Here is a 22,799-nt window from a genome sequence, read left to right on the forward strand (position 1 = left end):
AGGTCATCAAAAATTTTTTGGAACTGCTAAACTTGACAGAACACAATGCAATTCAAAAGAACCTGAAGCCTAAAGAACCTGAAGTTAAATCAAGATACACTGGAGGTAAGGCACACTGTTCACATTTGTTGTGACTGCATTCACATTGCACTGTTTGCTAGGAAATTCCTTCACTCATGTTTTTTCAGCAATACATTGGGCTATAGTGCGTTCCTTCGGTTGAGATGAGTCCCATCCTACTATAATCAAGTTCACGCAGATATTCCGCCTTCTAAGCCTGTATACACCTGTTAAAACAGCGTAACGTGGTAGTGCGGAATGTGTGCCAGGCCGTGTGCTCGTCGTCGTCAACGACACATTCAAGCAGACGGGAGCTAGAAGCCTGCAAGTAAAAAAAGAAAAAAAAAGTAGCCTTCGCAATGCCATTGAGACGACGTTGATAAGTTGCCTGGAGCCAAGCAGCTCACCAGAATGTGCTTGCAATGAGCACACTTATGCTCGAGGAAACATAGGGGACAATGTTGTTTATTACCTGTGTGGATATATCATTCATAAAGTCAGAAAGGGCGCACCATGTGGTCTATGCGTAGCGGACATAAGCTTTGAAATCATAGCAGTTGGCTGCCACAGTTACTTAATTGAGTGCAGAAGTCTCAAGCAAGGTTCCTTAAAGCACCTGACGCCAAAGATGCTGGGCTTTATGAAGACTGCTAACAAAAGTGTGTCAGCTTCCGTGCATGAGGCAGGCCTTTGCGGAGAGATATCTTGGAAGGTTTTAGATGATCTAGAGGGGTGCTGCCTCACTCATCGCTACTACTAAATAATCTAGTAACGTTGACCACGACCAACGTCTCAAACCAGGTCTTCCTTAGAGTCACTGTAAAAATTTTTTCCCAGTGACTCTAGGGGTCTGTTCGATTCGCCTGCACCACTGTGAACCAGTTCACGGCGGTTCACGAGAAGTTCAAAAACTGTGAAGCTCGATTCCGGAGGTGCAGGCCCAGCGAAACACTCGAAACGAATGCAAAGGTGCAGACGCGGTGTAGATGTTATGCTATGTCAGACTAATGTGCACGGAGTGCGTAAGTTTGAGAGGTCCTGAACTGCAGGTATGATCGCTTTCTGGGGCGTACATACACACTACAGTTGCGTATACACATCACACGTGTGTAAGCGGGCTTTTTACGGTGCTCGCGCCCGTGTGCTGCGTCGTCTGCTGCGTCGCTGCTTCGCACGTGTATGCCTGCACCAAGTCGGCACCGACAGTGGAGCGGGTGCAGCAAAATCATGAACCAGCCCTGCACCTTGCCTGCACCTTTAGAAACGAACGTCGTGGTTCTGCGGCCGCCATTGCTGCACCGCTGAAACGAATGGCAGGGTGCAGCACCTCGTGAACTGGTTCAAGTGGTGCAGGCGAATCGAACGTACCCCTAGGTCTTTTTTAGAGTTACTGTATATGCTACCACAGGTCATATACAGTAACTCTAGTCTTTTTGGTTGAGCATTGCCATCTGGCGTCCGCCCCGCTAAGTTCCATGCGCTGCCGCTGCTTATTTTCGTACCACTGCCAAAGGTACAGTTTCCCTTCTCTAATTTGGTTCTTTATTCTATGGCCACGCCGCGGCGAACTGCTGGTTGGGAAGGCGATGGGAAGGCGTCCGTGCGCGTGGTAAAAATACACGAAGCACTGGTAGTGCTGATAAAATGTATTACTACGGCCTCCGCGGGCGCCGTGTTTCCGTGCTTGTAGTAGGCGTCTCCGAGTCTTCGTGCTAGCCGGTGGAGCAGACGGCCCGTGACAACTGCGGCGGCGAAACCGAGATTGCGAGCAAGCCGCCGGCGATGTAACGAAGACTGCGACCCTGCCTGCCGCCGCCGTTCGACACCGCTCGACGAAGACATGTCCACCTATAGGACAAGGCATGTGTATATATATATATACATATATATAATGTGCAACTGCTCGAACAATATGGTGGATCGCGTAAAGAAAGGGGGGGGGGGGGGGGGGGGGCGTCTTCGCGATCGCGCTGGACGCCCCGTGATGAAGCGCGCGGTTTTCCTCGTGACTGGACAGTCGGCCGACTTTCGAGACACTCTCCTGCCATGAAACTGCAATGCTGGCTTCTTGTGCATGCTTGTACTAACATCTTCATGCAACCATTACCCTCATTGCCGATAGCAATCACTTGCGGATTTAATTTATGGCTATATGAACATACGAGCACTGTAAGGCTCTATAATTAGTTAAGCGGCAGCTATTTGTACATATAGAATCTTACTTAACAGCTGGTAGGTATATAAATGACCGGCGGCGATACGTCGACTTTTTGGCATTAACATAAAAGAAGCCATTTGATAGTTAATTTCTTTCCCGTGAAGTTTAGCATACCAAAGCATCGCATTAACCGCGACCGCTATTTCACAAAGGAACAGCTAAAAGAAAATTTGTGTGTTCCATTATTTACGTGGTGTTTAAAGGTGGTGTCGCGACTGCTCGGTTGTTTTGCGCACGAGTGTTTCGTCCGCAACCGGCGTGAGAACGTGGACTGTCACGGGAGCGACTATTGTCTTCTCACACATGAAAACGGTCGCTCTCGTTGCCTTTCTTTCTTGCGTTTGTTTTCGTAGCCCAAGCAGCTGTGGTCTTTGAAATGGGAGCATTTGAAAGATCGCAAGGCAATGCTTTTGACAGGTAAATAAGCACATGAAATTCTGCTAGAAATGCAGCACGTATTGTTGCATGGAAGTGCTGAATATTGGGATGCACACGTCTTTTAAAACACTGCCACAATGCTGCAATGGCACGACTTGTACAAGGGATTGTTATTAGTATTTCAGGCTAGTGTGTGGCCCCAAGTAGTGGCCAAAATTTCTGCGGTTGCATATTTTACGTCTTCATATTTATGACTGCAGTCATTTGACTAGCTTAGCAATCAAGTTAAATGTACTGCTGGTCGGCAGACATGCAGGCATATTGTAAGCACACTGATATTAAAGTGTACCGCATAAGAGCACTAGGTGCAGAAAAGGAATATTTCAATTTCTACGTATAATAAACAGCCACTTTCGATTGCAATTGAGCTCAATCCGGATCGAAATATTTCTTGACCGCGATTGGCTCCCTCCTGCAGATTGCACAAAGGAGCCAGTCATGATCACTCAGTCAAAGGAACCACTCGGGAGCTAATCAATTGTTTGACACCCATCGAAGACGTAAATGCAGCAGCAAACATGGAATAGCTGGTTTGCATCTGCCCATGTGCTTTCTAACGTCTGCACTTTGAAGAAATAAAGCGCCTTCAAAAATTATTGTTGGGAGAGAATTTGTTTACAAAAAAATCAGAGAGGTTGATGTGAGCCATTGTGCACAAACCTGCTATTCTGCATCGGGGAAGAGGGAAATGAAGGGATGAGTGGTGAAAGTGAAGAAAAGTAAGAGGACATGTGCCGTAAGCTTCCCTGCAGCACCGTCCAGTTGTATGCTGTGTGAAGTGCCAAAATCATTCATTACTGCCAGATTTGCTCCTTTTTGCTTATGCTCTTGACCCAAAAGGAAATCCTTGAGAAGTGATGACATGCTGTTCTGTGCCAAAGTAGAGTGCTGTGTGCCACTTTTCACTTGTGCAGGATAGACAAAAATAGACTTTGTGCATTGCTACTGGAAAGCTGCAATAAGCACCTCCAACAGTTAGTATTTATGTGGTGCTAAGTATGCATTCATGACATGCACAGTTAAACAAGGTGGCTGTGCTGCATGGCGATTTGCACTTTCGGTGTAACCACTGAGCACTGGGAGACCAAATGCAGTGCAGTGCATGACAAACGCTTTCATTGTGGGTTGCAATGAACCAGCTCGGTGTCCCCAGTGCTCACCGTTAGTGCAAACAGTGCCAGCATCCATGCACTCAGAGCATCGTGTTTGGATGACTGAGCACTGTACACACGTTCACTCCCACGAAGAAAATTGGCTTTACTGATGGGTAGTGCACACGTCTGCAAAATACCTTAATTGTGCTTAGGCTGCATGCTCAGGCTGCTGGGTAACTGCTTTCTTGTAGCCTCCTTGTCCCAAAAACATGTGAGCACTTGTGTACAATACAGTGGGCTCTGGTTAAACTCCTAAATTTAATTGCTGGATAAATGGAACACGGGCACTGAGTTTGGTAGTTTTCGTTGGTCACCCACAGGCTAAATGATTGCACCCATTGGTGAAACCACACCTTTCTCTGTGAAGTTTACTTAGAGCTCGCACTGAAAAACGCAACACTCGCTGGCTGTTACACTACACATAAACAAGAGGTAGTTCCATAACCGTGTGGGAAGGCAGCACTAAATTTGAGGAGATGCATTCCATCATGCCCCATTGTGATGCCAGTAACTCTTCTGTGCGGTTAAATTTGCTCAGCTTATTCGTGGGTGGCTTCTGTTGCATTTTAAAGGGACACTACAGAGAAAAGTAATTTTATCTGTGTTGGTAAGTTACCCTCTTACACAGCCAAAAACACCACTCTTGCTGCAAGATGCTTAGCAAGCTAAAAAACCACCAGAATGAAAGACTGGTGGCCACGCCACTAGCTCGCGGTGACATCACAGATTTTGATGGTGCCTCCTAGGGCTTGGTTAATCCTTGTGACGATAAAAAATGGAATGCAGTATGTTCTAAAGAAGCCAAGGGCTGAACATGGCAAGTTTTAGGAGCTCTTACTGAACCATCACGGTTCAAGTACAAAAAAAAAATACTTTAAAATCATGATATCACACAGACGTACTAGTGTCACAGTTTCAGCACAAAATTCAAAAATGGGACTTTGACCTTCATTTTCTATTCTAATAATCAACCTATTGTTCAAGTTCAAGTTTATTCACATTTCCTTGTGTACATGACAAGGGCATTGGTGACTTTACTACATTACATCAGTGACGTTATTGCAAAATTATTGACAATAGTTTTCAAATATTTATAAGTCTAAACTAATTTATTGTTTCGCTTTTGCGACCTTCAAGAAGGTGGCAATCTCAAAGCCACTGTGGTCGGCGCATAGGGGGACTAGGACAGCTCAACGACTTCAACTCGGAATGGAGACTGCTAACCTGGAATAAATGTGCTTGATAAGGGTTTGGTGAGGGGTCGGTGAAGATGAAGTTAAGCACCTACACAGAATGTTGTCGATGTCAATTCAGAACCGTGTCCTCAAATACTTTGCTCAGCCGTACATGGCTTCATGTCTCCATCTGTAGTCTCTATCAGCCCATCTAAAAAGACTGCAGTAAACTGTAACTCTTAATGCTTGTTTAAAAAAAAACATTTTATGTTATAAGCACTTCACTTTGCTTGTGCCTTAGTTACTCTTTACTGATTTATTGTAGTCTGTGTTGAATTACAACTGCAATCTGCATTTCTCCTTATTTTACTGTTGCCCTTGCTTTACCTGGTAATATTTTCTATTTGTTCCAGTAACATGCTTGCATTTTTCAGCTGCAGTTGTCGCGCTGGCTGAGTAAGAGTATTCAAAAGGTACTGCATCTTAGCAATATTCTGGTCGGTGTACACATGCATGCAGGGTCCATGACTTGAAGAAGCTTCTGGAGTCTGATCGTATCGACACGCGGAGGCTTCGCGAGCTCTGCTTTCAAGGTGCGTACAATTCAAGGCTCATACTTGAGCTTTCCACTTGAAAAGGCTTGTGCAAGGAACCATCTTGGTAAGATTTCTTTGAAAATCAATCTGTAGAACCACTGTACAGCCCTTTGTTTGAATATCTGGTGCAAGAATGCCAGTGGACTTTGCCAGTGTGTTTTGAACGTTAATGTGAAACCGTTGTTCACACTAACATTCAAGCTGCTGTAACCACAAAATGTGAGAATATTGTGTTGTAGAGGGGGCTTTGAACTTTGATGTTAATATGAAAGTGTTGATTCACATTAACATTCAAGTGGCTGTAACCACAAAGTGTGTATATGCTATGCTGTAGCGAAGTTACCAATCATGAGTTCGCAAGTGTGGCTGGACGCAAAACTCGGAAAGTGCAGTTAAATACAGTAACTAAGAAGTACAAGGCATATATAATTTAGAATAAGAAAACACTGCATATGCAAAACATGCTCTGCTACTGTTGTGATTTTTACCATTAGTATCTTTAGTGGCTTGCTCAAAGTGGCATTAGAGCTAGTTGCGCATCATGCGTTCAATATTACCTGCCGTGGTGATGTAGTGGCTATGGCATTTCGCTACTAAGCCCAAGGGCACAGGAAGGAATCTCGGCCAAGGCAGCCGTGTTTTGATGGGGATTAAATGCAAAAACGACCATGTACCATGCATTGGGTGCACATTAAACAACCCCAGGTGGTCAAAATTAATCCAGAGTCCCTCACTACGGTGTGCCTCGTAATCTAATCGTGGTTTTGGCATGTAAAATCCCAAGAATTTAATTCAATTTTTTAATGTATTCCGAATTTCATGAGTGTTGTGCCAGTGTTGTGTCATGCATATTTTAGTGGCACAGTGCAAAGTGGTGGACTAGTCGTTGAAAAATTTTGTGTTGCCTTCAGGTGCCATTTAATTCTGTTGATGAAAAATTTAGTTTCACCACATTTCTTGCATCTTCAGACTCGTTAAAAGCATGCTGCTGTGGAACATATTAGAAATTTGCAGTTCTTCAGTGAGTTTTGTCAAGTTTACAGAACCATGTGAGAACTCCCTACAAGAGTGTCAGATATGAGAACATCAGTTACATTGTGTTTGGTATACTTGGACAGAACTTATCAATCCACTTGAAAAATGTGGCTGTTTTAAAGCAATGCAAACAAACAATGAAAGAATTGCACCTGTTTACGGTGTCGCTCATGCTGTCATACTGACACCATGAGCAAACACCCAACCATCTACTTTCATGCTCATTTTTACTAAAACACTTTACATGTATTATTCAAACTTGCAGCACAGGCAGAATCTGTAGGGGTTTAAGAGGTAATTTTGCAACAAGTTTAAAATATTGTTTTCATCAGTACTCTATCTCCCATCTAACCATCTGAAGGGGATGTCAGGTGCGCAATAGTTGTGGTGGTGGTGGGGGGGGGGGGAGTCGCTGTCTTACTTGACTGTACATGCCACCATCCATAGGTTTTCTGTGAGAAGAACTTACCAATTTGTAAATTCTTCTGGCTGACTTAAAGATGCTAGACGCATTACATCTGACATGCTCGGTGATTTCTGGCCTATTCCATGAGAGATCGGACATGCATGTCTGCTTGTTCTTTTATTTTGTCTGGCTTTTTTCTATGTCATGTACGAATATTCAAACTGCACGGAACCAAAAATTTTATTCTCAAAATGTTCCCAGCAAGCCAAAACAATATTTGAAGGTGGCAGTGCAAGCAGGGTGCTCGTGCATTTTCAGATTTCAGGGCTGGATTAAATACAAACTACAAACATTGTGTTGAAAAACTTTCTGCTCATTTTAATGTGCTTTGCAGTAAATTCGTTTCATGCATTATTTTATGCTGTCCACGAACGAAAAAAATGTAAAAAAAGTCCAACCATGGCCCAAATCAGAAAAATTTTGCAACTTATATGCATCTTAGCGCATTACCTATTTCACACAGCAACTTGAAAAAGCTGTCAGACATAGAACATTCTCTTTGCAACATTTCTGCAAAATATTATCTTCCTACATGTAACACAAGAGAAGAAGAAAAGTAAAATAAACAAGCTAAAAAAACTTGTTTCGAAAAATTAAATAGAAAATCCGGTTCCAATTTTTGAAAAAATTTTGGATGGAAGTACGCTTATAGCGGGCTTATGTCATTGTAGATGCGATAATGTTTCTTCATTTGCTTTCTTCACAAAATATAACGGGCCAAAGTGGCCCATGTTGAGCGTGCTGTCTTTAGTGCCGCGATAACTTGTTCCAGTTATCAAGATTTTTATTCTTTAAAAACAAAATGCAACAGTTGCCACAATGAAGGAAGGTTTAGCTGGATTTTTTTTATTGTGGCAAGAACAGAGAATGTGTTTTCTGCTTTGCTTTCTGGGCCACAAGAGAAAACAAACTCGACGCTACCTGTGGTGCTTGAACAAATTTATGGCCTGTCTTTTGCAGTTAGTATTTAAAAGTGTTTAATCACCGTCAGATGGCTAGCGGCAGTTCTTACCACAGACAGCACATGTCCGCTTGATTGATCGTGGTCACACATGCCATGACTGAATTCCTGGGACACGCGTCACTGGCTTCCACTCTGCTGACTTCTGCTGACAACCCGCCGTGGTTGCTCAGTGGCTATGGTGTTGGGCTGCTGAGCACGAGGCCGCGGGATCGAATCCCGGCCACGGCGAAAACACCCGTGTGCTTAGATTTAGGTGCACGTTAAAGAACCCCAGGTGGTCGAAATTTCCGGAGTCCTCCACTACGGCGTGCCTCATAATCGGAAAGTGGTTTTGGCACGTAAAACCCCATAATTTAATTTTTAACTTCTGCTGACGATGCTCCTCGGTGGCTGCAGCATTCACATGAAGCAGGGCCATATTCTTGAGGTTGCTGCTAAGTTGGGAGGCCATCTCATGTGCCGACTGAATGGAGGCAGTGCTTCCAGACCTCAGGTTGTACAGGGAAGCTTTCCCACACCATTACAGGCATTCTTCCGATGTGCGGTAGTGGAAAATGTCCACCTTGCGTATGTATACTTGAGTGGCACAACTTGTACAGTTGGTACCTATTTTTAAAATGTCTCACTGCACCATCGCTGGCGTATGTTATATGACAATAGATTGGTGCTTTTTATCTAACACATTGGGCTCTCTGCCTAGGACTTAACAGACATGCGCTGCATCGTGATGCATGTCGTCGCTTATGAAAACAAAGCTGTGTGTTGCTTTCCTTGTCGTGAACAAAATGAGAACAAGGTAAAAGCGGAAGCCAACGTTTTGACAAGTGGACTTGCCTTATTCAAGGCAACAAAAAAACACGCAGCAGGCTGACACACGGCGCTACCTTACGCAACCTGCGTAGAATAGCACACCTTTTTCAATTCTACACCCTCACTGCTAACACACCCTCGGTTGTTGCCTCGCCCACCCGCATTACCCCCTCTCCCCTTTAGAAGAACCATACCTATATGTACTAAGGTGGGGAAAGTACAAGTCACCTTGAAAAAGCCAAGCCCACTTGTCCAAATGTTGGCTCTACCTTGTTGTTTTGCTCATCGTCTTGAATTCCCATCTCCCGCTTTTCCTGTGTTTTCCCCAGATTGCCTTGTCGTGATGACACAGGGGAAAATGGAGATTTGTTTCTTGTGCTGATAGTACGATTGTGTTTCATTTGAGGAAAGGACAGTCCAGTTTACCGCAAAATCAAAATGCAGAAAAATGCTGCCGCGCTGCTCGCACTTCTTTGCCGCATGAACAGCCGCGGCTTGAGTGCGGCGTGTGTGTTTGTGAGGAATTCATTTGGTCAGCCATTTGCCAAGACGTTTCACAAAAAGAGTTGGAGATGATGTCTTTTTGATGAAGTCACCGCTTTCCCAAACAGAAAATGTGACCTTGTCCTCGTCGACCATTCCAAAACTGGCCAGAGTGAGGCTTTCACTCCATGGGCAGCTCTTGCATTCACCTAACATACAATCTGTGGTTGGGGAGCTACAAAGTCGCAATGCTTTCATGCCTTCCAATGAGATTTCCATGCCAGTTACATTCTCAAGCGCGCAGACTCAAAGGTTGGCATTTGTGCAATAAACGCAAACGCAAACCTCTTGTTCTGGTGTGAGCAGCACCCATTTTGGATGCACGCTGTAAAGCTTTGACAGGGCTATGGCACTTTTGGGGTAGGCTGGTTTGAACATCTGGAATGTCTCACGGATAGAATGTGTCATAAACCACTTTGAGATGTACTCTTCCTAGCCATTCGTGATAACTGACACAACATCCTTCTTGTTCAGGCTCTACTGAGAGCACCCAAATTCGTCCTTGGGGAAGTAGTCAAGCGCAGCTTGTACATCCAATGGGCTTAACCTTCACCTCGTGTATGGATCAAAATTTGATCACATTCCAAGCTTCTCGCTCCAGTTTCGGGCCTTTTATGAGCATGTATGTCGTGCGGAGAAATGTGCGGAATGTAACCAACCGTTATATATAGCTTTAATTGATTACGAGAAAGCGTTTGATTCAGTCGAAACCTCAGCAGTCATGGAGGCATTGCGTAATCAGGGTGTAGACGAGCCGTATGTAAAAATACTAAAAGATATCTATAGCGGCTCCACAGCCACCGTAGTCCTCCATAAAGAAAGCAACAAAATCCCAATAACGAAAGGTGTCAGGCAGGGAGATACGATCTCTCCGATGCTATTCAGAGCGTGTTTACAGGAGGTATTCAGAGACCTGGATTGGGAAGAATTGGGGATAAGAGTTAATGGAGAATACCTTAGTAACTTGCGATTCGCTGATGATATTGCCTTGCTTAGTAACTCAGGGGACCAACTGCAATGCATGCTCACTGACCTGGAGAGGCAAAGCAGAAGAGTGGGTCTAAAAATTAATCTGCAGAAAACTAAAGTAATGTTTAACAGTCTCGGAAGAGAACAGCAATTTACAATAGGTAGCGAGGCACTGGAAGTGGTAAGGGAATACATCTACTTAGGGCAGGTAGTGACGGCAGATCGGGATCATGAGACGGAAATAATCAGAAGAATAAAAATGGGCTGGGGTGCGTTTGTCAGGCATTCTCAGATCATGAACAGCAGGTTGCCATTATCCCTCAAGAGAAAAGTTTATAACAGCTGTGTCTTACCAGTACTCACGTACGGGGCAGAAACCTGGAGGTTTACGAAAAGGGTTCTACTTAAGTTGAGGACGACGCAACGAGCTATGGAAAGAAGAATGATAGGTGTAACGTTAAGGGATAAGAAAAGAGCAGATTGGGTGAGGGAACAAACGCCAGTTAATGATATCTTAGTTGAAATCAAGAAAAAGAAATGGGCATGGGCTGGACACGTAATGAGGAGGGAAGATAACCGATGGTCATTAAGAGTTACAGAATGGATTCCAAGGGAAGGAAAGCGTAGCAGAGGGCAGCAGAAAGTTAGGTGGGCGGATGAGATTAAGAAGTTTTCAGGGACAACATGGCCACAATTAGTGCATGACCGGGGTAGTTGGAGAAGTATGGGAGAGGCCTTTGCCCTGCAGTGGGCATAACCAGGCTGATGATGATGATGAACCTTGGAAAATTTCCTTATCATTTGTTCAGCTTAAAATAAATCTGGCATCTATAGGAGAAGCCTCCAGAGCTGCTCAGCTTATCATTTTTTGCTTAACGAGCTAATCTTATTAAAAGGAGCCTATTTTGCATGTAGGCAGATTGCACTGAAAAAATTACTAGACTTTTATCTTTAAAGGGACACTATAATTCACATATTTAATGCAAACTCTTAAAAACCATTCCAGAAACCTCGCAGCACCAAGGAAAGATTTAGTTTAAGAGAAAATTGTGTCTGAAGGTGCTGGGCAGGTCATGTAATGTGCAGATTAGATAACCGTTGGACCATTAGGGTGACAGAATGGGTACCAAGAGAAGGGAAGCGCAGTAGAGGGTGGCTTAAGACTAGGTGGTGCGACGAAATTAGGATATTTGTGGGTGCTACTTGGAATCGGTTGGCGTAGGACAGGGGTAGGCACAGGACAGGGAAGATTGTAGGGAGAGGCCTTCGTCCTGCAGTCGACATAAAGTAGGCTGCTGCTGATGATGATGTGTCCAAAGGGTTAGCATACCTTTAGCATAATTCACATCACCCGCCCCTGAGCAGGGAGTAGTGACGTTGCGTATGCCATCACTGCCCTTTACTGCCAATGGGGTGCGAAAAGGCACCCAACAGATGGTGCTACAATTTTTTTCACAAAATGCAAATGCGCGGCCATGGAGAATCCAAGTCAAAACAAACTGTTGGATTCGCTGCTGCTGCTGCTCTTGGTCAAGTGGCGTGCACCGTTTGGGCATCTCGTGACATCACATGGACATGCAATTGTCTGCTATTTGCAGCTTGTGCGAGTTTCACGAGGCAGCAATACCAGCGCAGAACTGCGTGATAATGAAACTACTGAAACGTGAAAGCGCGGGCAGTTCAAAGTAGAGCAAAAACGAAAGCTCTCGGCCACCCGTGTCTTTGTCAAGGGTTCTTTTTTCTAAGCTTCAAATAGAACTGGACAAGTAGCACTTTCTTCTGTCTTATAATGCAATAATCTTTTTATTAAGGGTGGTCGATTACTAGTGACAAAATTGTAATGAGGAGTGCCTGTGTTAGTGGGCTAGTACTTGAATGTCCTGGGTTAGTCTCAAATTGTGTCCTGCATTTACTTCAATTTCACGATTACCAAAGCTTTGTTCATGATATTCCTTAGACAATGTAAAGCATTAATCTATCACTCTAGCTTGGCTTGATATTTGCCATTAGTGCCCTTTAAACCTTTTAGTGCCACAGGCGTACCAGTGCATTTCCGCAGGCATGTCAAAACAAAACTAGGCCCAAGGTAGGACACGAAGATAGCAATGCGAGGACCATGCCACGGGTGCATTTGCCATTATCCATCTCATTTCTTCCCTTCATAACCAAAAATAAACCGTTGCGGTTTTTTTTTTTTTTTTTGTAATATCTTGGGGAAAAACCCGAGACTGAAAGGGTTAACTTTACCATCATCTTGCGTTCAGATTTTGATGCACATCACGAAACTTGAGGCAGTCATAGTTAATCGGCTAAGGTCTCTCTCATAGCTCGTGGGAAGCTTCAGGATATGAATCCCCATAAATTATTTTCTTGCCATTTCCACTACCAAAAAAAAAAGAAATAAAATAAAAATAAAAGAATGCGGGACAGGATGTTTGGACTGAACATCTGACACAATGAGGCTTTATTAAAGGAACACTAAAGATAATGCTTAAGTGGTAGAATATTTCAAAACCCCATTTTGCATATATTTGATTAAATATAAAAGTTAATTTATGAATCCAGTTGAGTTTGTATGCTAAAAGTAGATATGGCCTTGGAAGTGATTCTATGTGAACTGACTAGGCAGCAGAGCTGTGTTTAGTAGGTCACTGTTGGACTTGTTGTTATGTTTAGTTTAAATTTATGCGGATGGTATGATGGACACAAATTCTCAGCAACAATTAACTATTAAGTTATGTGTTAAGATAAGGGAAACTCCTAGTAAAAACAATTATTCAGCAAGCATACGGTGATGAAGCATTATCAATCTATCTTCAACAGCACTGCTTATGACAGGGACAAGCAAAAGAATACAGGACATGTGCTGACTATCAACTGAGTTTATTACAGGGAAACAACAGCTTATATTGGAAGACACGAAAATCACCTACAGACACAAGGAAAGGATGCGTGAAATAGTTGAGGTGTTTAGAATAATCAAATGTGGGGACACATTGTGCTAGCCACTGCTATATTGCTTAATGCAAACCCAAAGTAAGCTTTTTGGAAGGTAGATATGGCACTACATGAATTTTGGTTCCGAAGTTTTGCCATCAAATTTGAATTCTAAGCATCTGATCTCTTGTTGCAGTCTGTATGTAGGTAGGCACAGGCTACAGGAGTGATGTATTGGAGTATATAAGCTGCTGTTTCCATGTAATATACTCAGTTGGTAGTCAGCACATATCCTTTCTTTTGCTTGTTCCTATCATAGGCGTGATCTGAAGTGAAGGCGCTAAAATGACGGAGGACAAAGAAGAAACACACACACACACAGGGCGCCTACTTCCAACAATGTTTAATCAGGAAAAAACGCCACTGATTTATACTAGGAGCGCAATCACAGTTTCTCAGGGCGCATTCGCGTTCAGGTACATCAGTTCCTTGCGTGACAGTGATATGGATGCAACACTTACGCAGTTATCAGCTGCTTCAATGATTCTTTTGGCCTCAATTATTAATCTAACCCATTTGTCACGGCTTCTGGCAACCACAGCGCAGGTGTGGAAGTCTCGCTTACATTTGCAATTTCTACAACGAATTGCCAGGTGGCCCTCCCTCCCATTGTTCACTTTGTTATTGTGTTGCCTCAGCCTGTCATTCAGGCACTGCTCTGTTTGGCCCACGTACTTTTTACCGCAATCTAAAGGAATCTCATAAACAACTCCTGCCTGACAATCTACGTATTTGTTTTCGTGCTTAGTAACACAGGCCGGTGCCTTGCAGGAATAAGGGTTGGTCAATCTACAGAGCTGAGAGAGCTTGCACGGGGCAGAAAACACGACATTTACGTTAGCTCGCTTTGCAATCTTTTTCAAATTATGTGATATGCGGTGTATGTAGGATATGACAGTTGTAGGGTATGACAGTGTAGGGTATTGCTGGCAGTTCTTAGTGATGGTTCATCATTTCATGAGAGCTTTGGGCCTCCAACGCAGGCTGCGTTGCTGGCTGTTCTCTGACTGGCATTCGATGCCAACCATGCTGCCACGCACAACCGCTGTTTGAAAATCATTGTGGAATTCTCATTGACAGCAGCTTCACTGCAAAAGGAATGGCTTGATGTATAGTCGACCACAAATTTTTATGGAATGCGAGATCTGAGAAATCTATGAATATCTGTGCAGCCTCACAACGCAGCCTAGTATTCGCATCTACAGCCTCTACCTGTATATCTGAACAACATTGTGATGTTTGCTTTTACTGACTATTGTTAAAGGTGGTTTTGAAGTTGAATGTTTTCTGAGATCCTGTGGTCCGTAAACTTTTTTGGTTGACTCTACAAATGCGCGTGAGTGGCTCATATAAGATGGATTTGTTGTGCCCTTTTTAAAGATAATGTCCTTCTCTTGGCAGGCATTCCCGATGAAAGTGGTTTGCGACCTCTGTGTTGGCGGGTAAGGAGCATGTTTACTGGTGCTGTGCCTTGCATGAGGACATCTTTTATCTGTGTGTGTTTATGCACTCCTCCTGTTTAAGTTGTTATAATACTAATGGAAATGTCATTTCTAGGACGTTATTTAGAAGTGCAATGAAGAATTCATAGTTATCACAAAAGTTGATTTACCAAGTCAAAGCTGTGGCATCATCAGAAGCGTTTTGCAGAAAACAGACTTGCCATAACCAGTGGAATGAAGCAGGAGGACAAAATTGAGAGACAAGAAAGCAGCTGCTTCCTTACTACTGTTATAACCTACTGGACAGTCCCTCAGTATACAGCTGATTGTAAAAATTTTTGGAGCATGTAAGTCTAAAAAAAAAAGCCTAATTTTGTTGCAAATTTTCTGCCCCTTGGCTTGGAATTTCAATGATCTTATGTCCCTGTTATGCGAGCACTCACGAACTCTGTTCACATAAAACTTCCCAACGGAGATTTACGGCAATGAAGTTGCGGCGGTGCTACATGGCTTAATGCGAGCTTTCAGCGGGCGCTGCATGGGACAGAAACGGCGATGCTGCGCTTACTTTTGCGTGCAACTGCTTACATATACAGTAGCCGTTAAAGGTAGTGTTTTTTTTAATGCAGTATGTAATCTAATAATATAACAGCAAGAAAGTTTGCTGTATGTTATTGCAAGACTTGTTTTCCAAGCGTAGTGAAGTTGAAAGCGATGCTGGCCACACTGCGCTCTTGCTTTCATGCGTGCACAGTGTGGGTCACGTTGTTCGACTGGTGCGCTTCGAGTTGTGATTCTGTGCAGTGTAATCATGCATTTCGTGTGTTCACGGTGAGCTCAACTGCTTCCAGATGAGTGAAGCACCAGATGAACAAACGAAGTGGCGGAACGACATTTCCCCATGCGGCAGGGTGAAGAATTGGTGTAGAGGGTACAGACGCTATGTCCTTAAAAACAAATTAATAACTCCAATTACGTGGCGTATAAACCAAGGCAAAAAAATATAAATAATGCTAAAATTGGTAAGTGAGCCAGTTACGATGATTTTAATAGCATGGTTTTCTTCGCACCTGTAGCTATCTGGGAACGAGAGTACTCCATCCAGTCATTGCCGAATTTCCTTCACCAAAATCTCCATTTAACTTCCTTGGTGCAAGGGAGACACGGAGCACAACTCTCTTGACGTAAAGACCAAGCAGTTAAGTGGAGCTCACGGGTGCCCGTGTGACAGTGCAGTATCCTCGGGACTTTGGATCTGAAGACAGCTTTGTTGGCTATGATGAAATTTGTTTTGTTTTTTTCTTATATTCCATGCTCTGAAAAGTTTTGTGGCTTTGGGTCCAATTAGCTTTTCGCTGTTGCACTTAAAAGGGCCCTGAACCCTTGGGCTTGGTGAAATAACATAGTCTGTGGGTAGCATACGGTGCTGTGAACATCTCAGCCAGTTTTGCTGTTGTACGTGATGCATGGAGCTTGCAAGCGGATCGCGAAGTCACCTTTCTCTCAAACGCTCTGTTTTCAACAGAAGGCCCTGTCCTCACTCTCTTCTAGACGCACTATTTCATCATCGGGCGCAACATTTTGTCATTCCCTTAGATGGCTGCTATTGGCCGATGGCTGACATCAAGCTGCGGTCTGCTACATGGCGTAGATACCGCGGCCGCCGCAGGGTGCAGCCACGAGTCCGCTGGCTAAGCGCACTGTGGCTCGCTGAGGAAAACTGCATTTGGCTTATGTTTAGCGCATTGTAGGCCCCAAAGGCAGAAGTCGTGGCATCTACGTTAACGTCCAAAATAAAATTTGAACTGTGCGCCACGGTGACATTTAGAAGGCGGAGCGTTGCGGGTGCGCCCCACTGCGCCTTAGTCTTCACACGGCAAGGCATTGCAGAAGGAATGGCATCACAGTGGAGGCCGTGTTTGATTGCCAATAACTCCGCTTCTGCTAAACGCATGAAGTACTTTTTTGCAGAAAAGTATTTCTGAAATTGCCTATCTTCACTTCAAATGCCTTTCTAAGCTACTAGCTATAAGCTACAATAACTTCCGAAGCACGCTGCCAATTGTACCTACTGAGATGCCCCTTTCTGCTATCAAAGCGAGTGCATCGTGCATGTTATTATTATTCAAAACACAAATCGAAGTATGGGCTCTGTACCACAGAGAAAAAAAACATTGTCAGGCGAAAGGAAGAGAAAATATGATGAGAAAGTTTACAGTATCACGCACATCATAAGAAAAATAATGTAGCGACAACCAGTAGCAAAGTTCTCAATACAGATCTTCATCATGTAAAAAAGGTCGTAGTTCACACCCATCTATTTCCTCTACATTCGCACTTATATTAGTTTTCGCGGGTTTTAATTTGTACTAAAGAAGATCATGAGCGCGCATTCGCAACTGCTAAATTACAAGTATTGAAAGTGCAGCGGTAATCGGTACTTCAATAGATTCCCCGCGTGAACTGTACAAACAATGTCTAACCGACCGCAGACGCTTGTGCTGTAGCTTGAAGGAGGCGACGTGTAGGCGCTTTCCAACCATAGAGAAAGGCCGCCTTCCAAGGAAGCCTTTCTTACGCGCAGCTTAGCACCATTCTAGCGGCCCGTCTCCCCACTCTGAGAATTTTCACTTTGAGCGAAGGTCTCTGCCCAGGCATCCTTCTCTCATTTGGCGCCACAGTCTTGGCAGCGATTCAGTATCTGGGCCGGTATTTTGTAGCGATGCCTTTTCCGATTCTATGCTTTTTCAGGCTTTTCGCGCTTGGCCAGTGGTCAGAGCGATGGTCTGCCCACATTATCAACGGGATCAGGCGGCAGTGTGTGGTGGATGATAAAAATAGCATAGAATAAGGCATAAGGCATCGCTACAAAATAGCGGCCCAGTTCCACCTCGTTCGGAATAACTTCTCCGATGTGTGAGACAGGCAGCTGAGACCATGAGTTGTTTGGTGTACCGCCTTGAACATGCTACTAGTGAATTCCTGGTAAGCGCCGAAAGTTTTTATTTCGATCAGGAAAACACTTCTATCGCGGTCAAATCAAAGAAGTTTTGAGCAGGGTGTCTACCAACCGGGAAAACCGGGAATTTTCAGGGAATTTGAATAGTCTGGAAATACTCAGGTAATTTGTGCTTCTATCAGGGAAAATTAGCTGTAACTTTATTGAAAGGGAAAGAAAGTCGTGGTAATGCTGGCTACAGTAACAGAGGAATCGCAACGAATCGTCATTGACGCCGTCTCATCGGAACGATGTATTGCCAGAGTAGTTAACGACCGATTTTCCAGATGCCCAATTTTTAGGACACGCCGATAATTTGCACGGCTTTGAGGCACGACCACATACTCCATGTAGTCAATGTATATTGCCCTGACTGCAGGTCTGAAATGACATTCTCTTTATTCAATACTGCAAACCTTGTACAGGTCCAAGCAGGGTGGGTTAAATGGCAACAAAACAATAATAACAAAGTTAAAAAACATCAAAGTGTGACGACAGGCCATAAAGAATCATTCCAGTCGGTTACAGTGCGAGGAAAAAAGGAAAACTTGAATAAATCTGTTCGCGCAAAATACGGCGTCAGGGAATTAGGATGATGGTGGCATGTATGCCTCGACGTTGAAAGCGACAGATATGGAGAAGGGTTAATAGCTAGATCTTGATTCCAAAGCAAGAAATGAAATTGCAAACAAATTTTTTCTTCGTTGTTCAAAACATTGGATACCATTAATCTGCATTAATTTAGAGGGTGAGTTATACGGGGAAAATTTAGGGTAAATAAACCTTACAGCTTTTCTCTGTACCTTTTCTAGGCGAGTGAAATTGTGTTTATTAAATGGGTCCCAGACAACGCATGCATATTCAAGTTTTGGTCTAATTAGTGAATTGTAAGCAAGTAATTTTACGCCAGGAGGAGAATTTCTAAGCTTATGTCTTAAAAAGTATAGTTTACGGAATGCGGAAGAGCAGATGTTACCTATATGTGAATTCCATGATAAAGTATTAGTAAGTGTGACACGCAAACACTTATATTTAGTCTCTTCCAGCAAAGGTGACGAACCTAGCCTGTAGTTAAAAGAAAGTGGAGCTTTTTTGTGAGAGAAGCGAAGAAAGATGGTCTTATCAGTGTTAAGTTGCATGTCCCACGTATCACACCATTAAAAAATCTTAGCAAGAGAGGAGTTAAGATGGATTTGGTCGTTACTTTAAGTTATTTCTTGAAAAAGCACATAATCATCCGCAAACAACCTGATTTGGACATTCGGATCAAGTTCAGTAGTAATGTCATTAATGTATAATAAAAACAATAATGGCCCCAGCACGCTTCCTTGTGGCACACCAGAGCCGACCGGAGGCAACCTGATTGTTGCTCATTAACTGCTACGAATTGGTAGTGATTGGTTAAATAGTTCGATATCCATATGATTAAAATTTCTGGGAGGCCAATGCATGTGAGTTTAATATTAGTTTGTCATGGGGAACTCTATCGAAAGCTTTACTGAAGTCAAGAAATATTGCATCAATCTGCCCGTTATTATTGAGACATGAAGCAAGTGTATGTATTACTGTCACTAGTTGTGTAATTGTTGAATATCCTTTTCTAAACCCGTGCTGGAAATTAGAGAGGGCTGCGTGCGCATCTAAAAATTCATTAATCTGGTTGGGAATAATATGTTCGATTAGTTTACAACATAACGTAAGTGATATTGGACGGTAATTTTGTAATAATGTGCGGTCACCTTTCTTGTGTATTGGCACAACCCTGGCTATCTTGCAGTCGCTCGGTAATTGTCCATGAAGTAATGAAATATGAAATAGAATAACTAGAAACTTTGCAACAGATTCAGCATATCTCTTCAGAAACACGTTAGGAAGGTTGTCGGGACCACATGATGATTAGTTTTTAAATTTAGTAACATAGAAACTACACCAAGGTATGAAATAAAATTTACATCACAGGGGTGAAACACTGCGTCATTGGATGGACAAGCACCGGATTTAGAAAACACACTGTGGAAATAGTCATTGAAGTGGTGCACAATATCCCCGTGATCGGTAACCACAGAACCATCAACCAAGATTTGCGGCACCGGTTTCTTTTTTTCACTTACATAATTCCAAAACTTTTTTGGTTCTTCTACAACGAAATTTGGCAGCACTGTATTAAAATAATGTTCTTTTCGAAGAGTGTACTGCACGTGCAAGACCCTCTTTTAAATCCTTTAAATGACCAAAATGCAAGCATTGTTTCTTTAACTTTTTAAACTTTTTAACATTAAATAAAGCCACCACCGCCGCCATCTTGATTATCTCGCCGCCTCGAACCGGCACTCTCGCACGCAGATCCGCTGGCAGCCGTAGCCACCACCGCGGCAACGTTAGGCCTAGCTGCTTCTACGTTCGCTATTAAGCTTCTTTCCGTGCGGTGCCGTGTTTTTCATTGCAAGAATTCGCCGCTGTCAGCAATGGCACCGACTCCGCCTTTGTAATCCTCGCGATTGGCTTCGAAGCTCGCAGAGCACAGCGCGTTGCGTAATGCCAGTCTCTGAAAGTTAGCTTTGCCTCAGTACACTAGGGTTAGGCGGTGAAGCATAACAAGCGGGGGAAGGGGAAATTGTCACGGGACACAGTATGTATTCCTTAATTATACACGCGTGCACTCCCGTTTCCTGTCACAGTACGAGCACCGATATGCCTAATAAGTGTACTGGCAGGCCTTAAGAGCTTTTTCGGACGTGCTTGTCACAATTTTAGCCCTTAAGGGCAGTTAAAGACAGGCATTCATTTTTGGACTGCCCGATTTTTCGGTTGTTTATGCGGCCCCTAGGGAGTCCGAAACATCGGACGTTGACTGCACAACTAACCAAGTGGATGCTTCAAATGATCCATGGGGTGAAAGCGTGGCAGAAAGAGGATGAGAGCAGAAAGGACCGACACACTGAGGAATTAACGGGAAAGGAAACGTGCCGCTGCCTCTTTGAAGGAGCTTGAGCTCAAAAAACAAAGTGTTGGCTGACGCTGAGATGCAGGTGTCCCTCATACAAACCAAAATAAACTCTTTAAAGTAGTGAAACCCAACACTGAGATGTTGTGTACGGGCTGAGAGTATGTCAGGACAGTTGAGGTTGACTTCTCAGCTGTTGAAAGAAAATCTTAGTTGTGACAAAGTTCAGGCCTCATACCGATGAGCTTGCTATCAATTGATAGAAATAGCTCATATTCGAAAATATTGACTTATGTATTCATCTCCTTTTCATTCCTATTTGAATATGTACGACTCAATTTGGAATGGGTTTTACCATTTTTTCACATAGATGATGACATAGAGCTAATGAATGAAACCGTAACTAGGTTGGCTTCAGGGGCAGCAATTGAAGTGGGAGGCAAGGCACCAAGGCAACCACTAGGCAAGCTCCCCAAATTAACAAAGGACCTAATAAAGAAACGAAAAAGAAATGAAAGTGTCCAACTCAAGAGATAGGATAGAATTCGCGGAACTGTCAGAACTGATCAACAAGGCAAAAATAAGGGATATTCAAAACTATTACGTGAGAAAGACTGAAGAAGCCGTAAAAAATGGACGCAGCCCGAAATCGGTGAGAAAGAAACTTAGCATAGGACAAACCAAGATGTATGCACTGAAAGATAAGCAGGGTAATATCATCAGCAATCTTAAAGATATAGTAAAAGCAGCGGAAGAATTCTATACTGACCTGTACAGTACCCAGAGGAGTCAGCATACACTTAATTATAAACATTGATAAACAGGATACAGAAGCTCCTCCTATAACTAGCGATGAGGTCAGAAGGGCCTTGCAAGACATGAGAGGGTGAAAATCGATAGGAGAAGATGGAATAACAGTTGATTTAATCAAAGATGCAGGAGACATAATGCTTGGAAAACTGGCGGCTCTTTATATTTATTTATTTATTTATTTATTGAACATACCTTACAGGCCCCTTGACAGGTCATTGAGTAAGGGGGTAATAAAAAGTGCCAAGTAACTTGTCAGTGTAGAAACATACGGCTCAAATTTGCAATTTAACACAAAGAAATGGAGAGGAATCGAGGATAATGTGGTATGATGGCAAATGTAAGGTTGGGCGGGAAAAAGGATAACACGAAAGAAAAAAAAAATGGCTGGCATTATACATATGGCAAAACTGCACACAGAACTATAAGGTGTACCAATCACAATGACAACAGTAAAAAGAAAAGAAACTACAACCAAAGGTAGACAGCCAAATATGCGGATTCTAGGTACTGGAACAGTTGGCAGTGTTTCAAAGACGCGCATTGGTAGGGCATGATAAAAACACAGGAACTAATTGCATGCACAGTAAAAACATTTATCAATATAAAAAATGCAGCCGGGCACAAAGTGGGATACTGAAAAAAAATCCAGAAAAACATGTGCAGTGCTACAAAAAATGACTCATGTCTTTGGTCATAAAGCTGTCAAAATAACAAATAAATAAATACATGGGTGGGATACAGAACATAACACAGGAAGTAAAACAAAATTGGAAAAACTAGTGGCAAGTTTTTATTGCGAAAAGAAAGAGTGCAGAAGTTGATGGAAACTATCATGGGCTGGTTCGGATGCGATGTTGTCTGGAAGACCGTTCCACAAACGTGTGGCACGAGGAAGTTGAAGGCGTGAGTTGACCCATATAATCGCGTTAATCTTAGGTGATTATACAACTGATGTGATGTAATGGAAGGAGCATCGAGGTGAAGTAGGAATGGTCTGTTGCTGTAGTATGCGTATTTGTGAAAAAAAGCATAACAGGGCAATGTCGCGACGAGCACTAAGGGGTTCAAGTGAAAGATTGCGCTTCATTTGCGTTATGCTGTTATGGTTGTCATAATTGCATGAAATGAAGCGGGCGGCCCTATTCTGAACCGCTTCAAGCATGTTAATTAAATAATT

At 43.2% G+C, this 22,799-nt stretch overlaps 1 protein-coding gene across 8 annotated transcripts in view; it reads left to right on the forward strand.

Moving 5' to 3' along the window:
* The first annotated feature begins 1,520 nt into the window (after positions 1 to 1,520).
* Positions 1,521 to 22,799, forward strand: part of LOC126518636 (TBC1 domain family member 13) — a 130,265-nt gene continuing 108,986 nt past the window's right edge. For 5 of the 8 annotated variants that reach the window (XM_055064879.1, XM_055064881.1, XM_055064882.1 and 2 more), the window contains exons 1-3: positions 1,521 to 1,573; positions 5,565 to 5,638; positions 14,827 to 14,867. In XM_055064879.1, the coding sequence (XP_054920854.1) occupies positions 1,536 to 1,573; positions 5,565 to 5,638; positions 14,827 to 14,867 (153 nt within the window). In that variant the 5' untranslated portion in view covers positions 1,521 to 1,535. The other 3 variants (XM_055064880.2, XM_050168419.3, XM_072285880.1) reach the window with 3 other exon arrangements.

This window comes from Dermacentor andersoni, chromosome 1 (assembly GCF_023375885.2).
Source record: "Dermacentor andersoni chromosome 1, qqDerAnde1_hic_scaffold, whole genome shotgun sequence".
Classification (NCBI taxonomy): Eukaryota; Metazoa; Arthropoda; class Arachnida; order Ixodida; family Ixodidae; genus Dermacentor; species Dermacentor andersoni.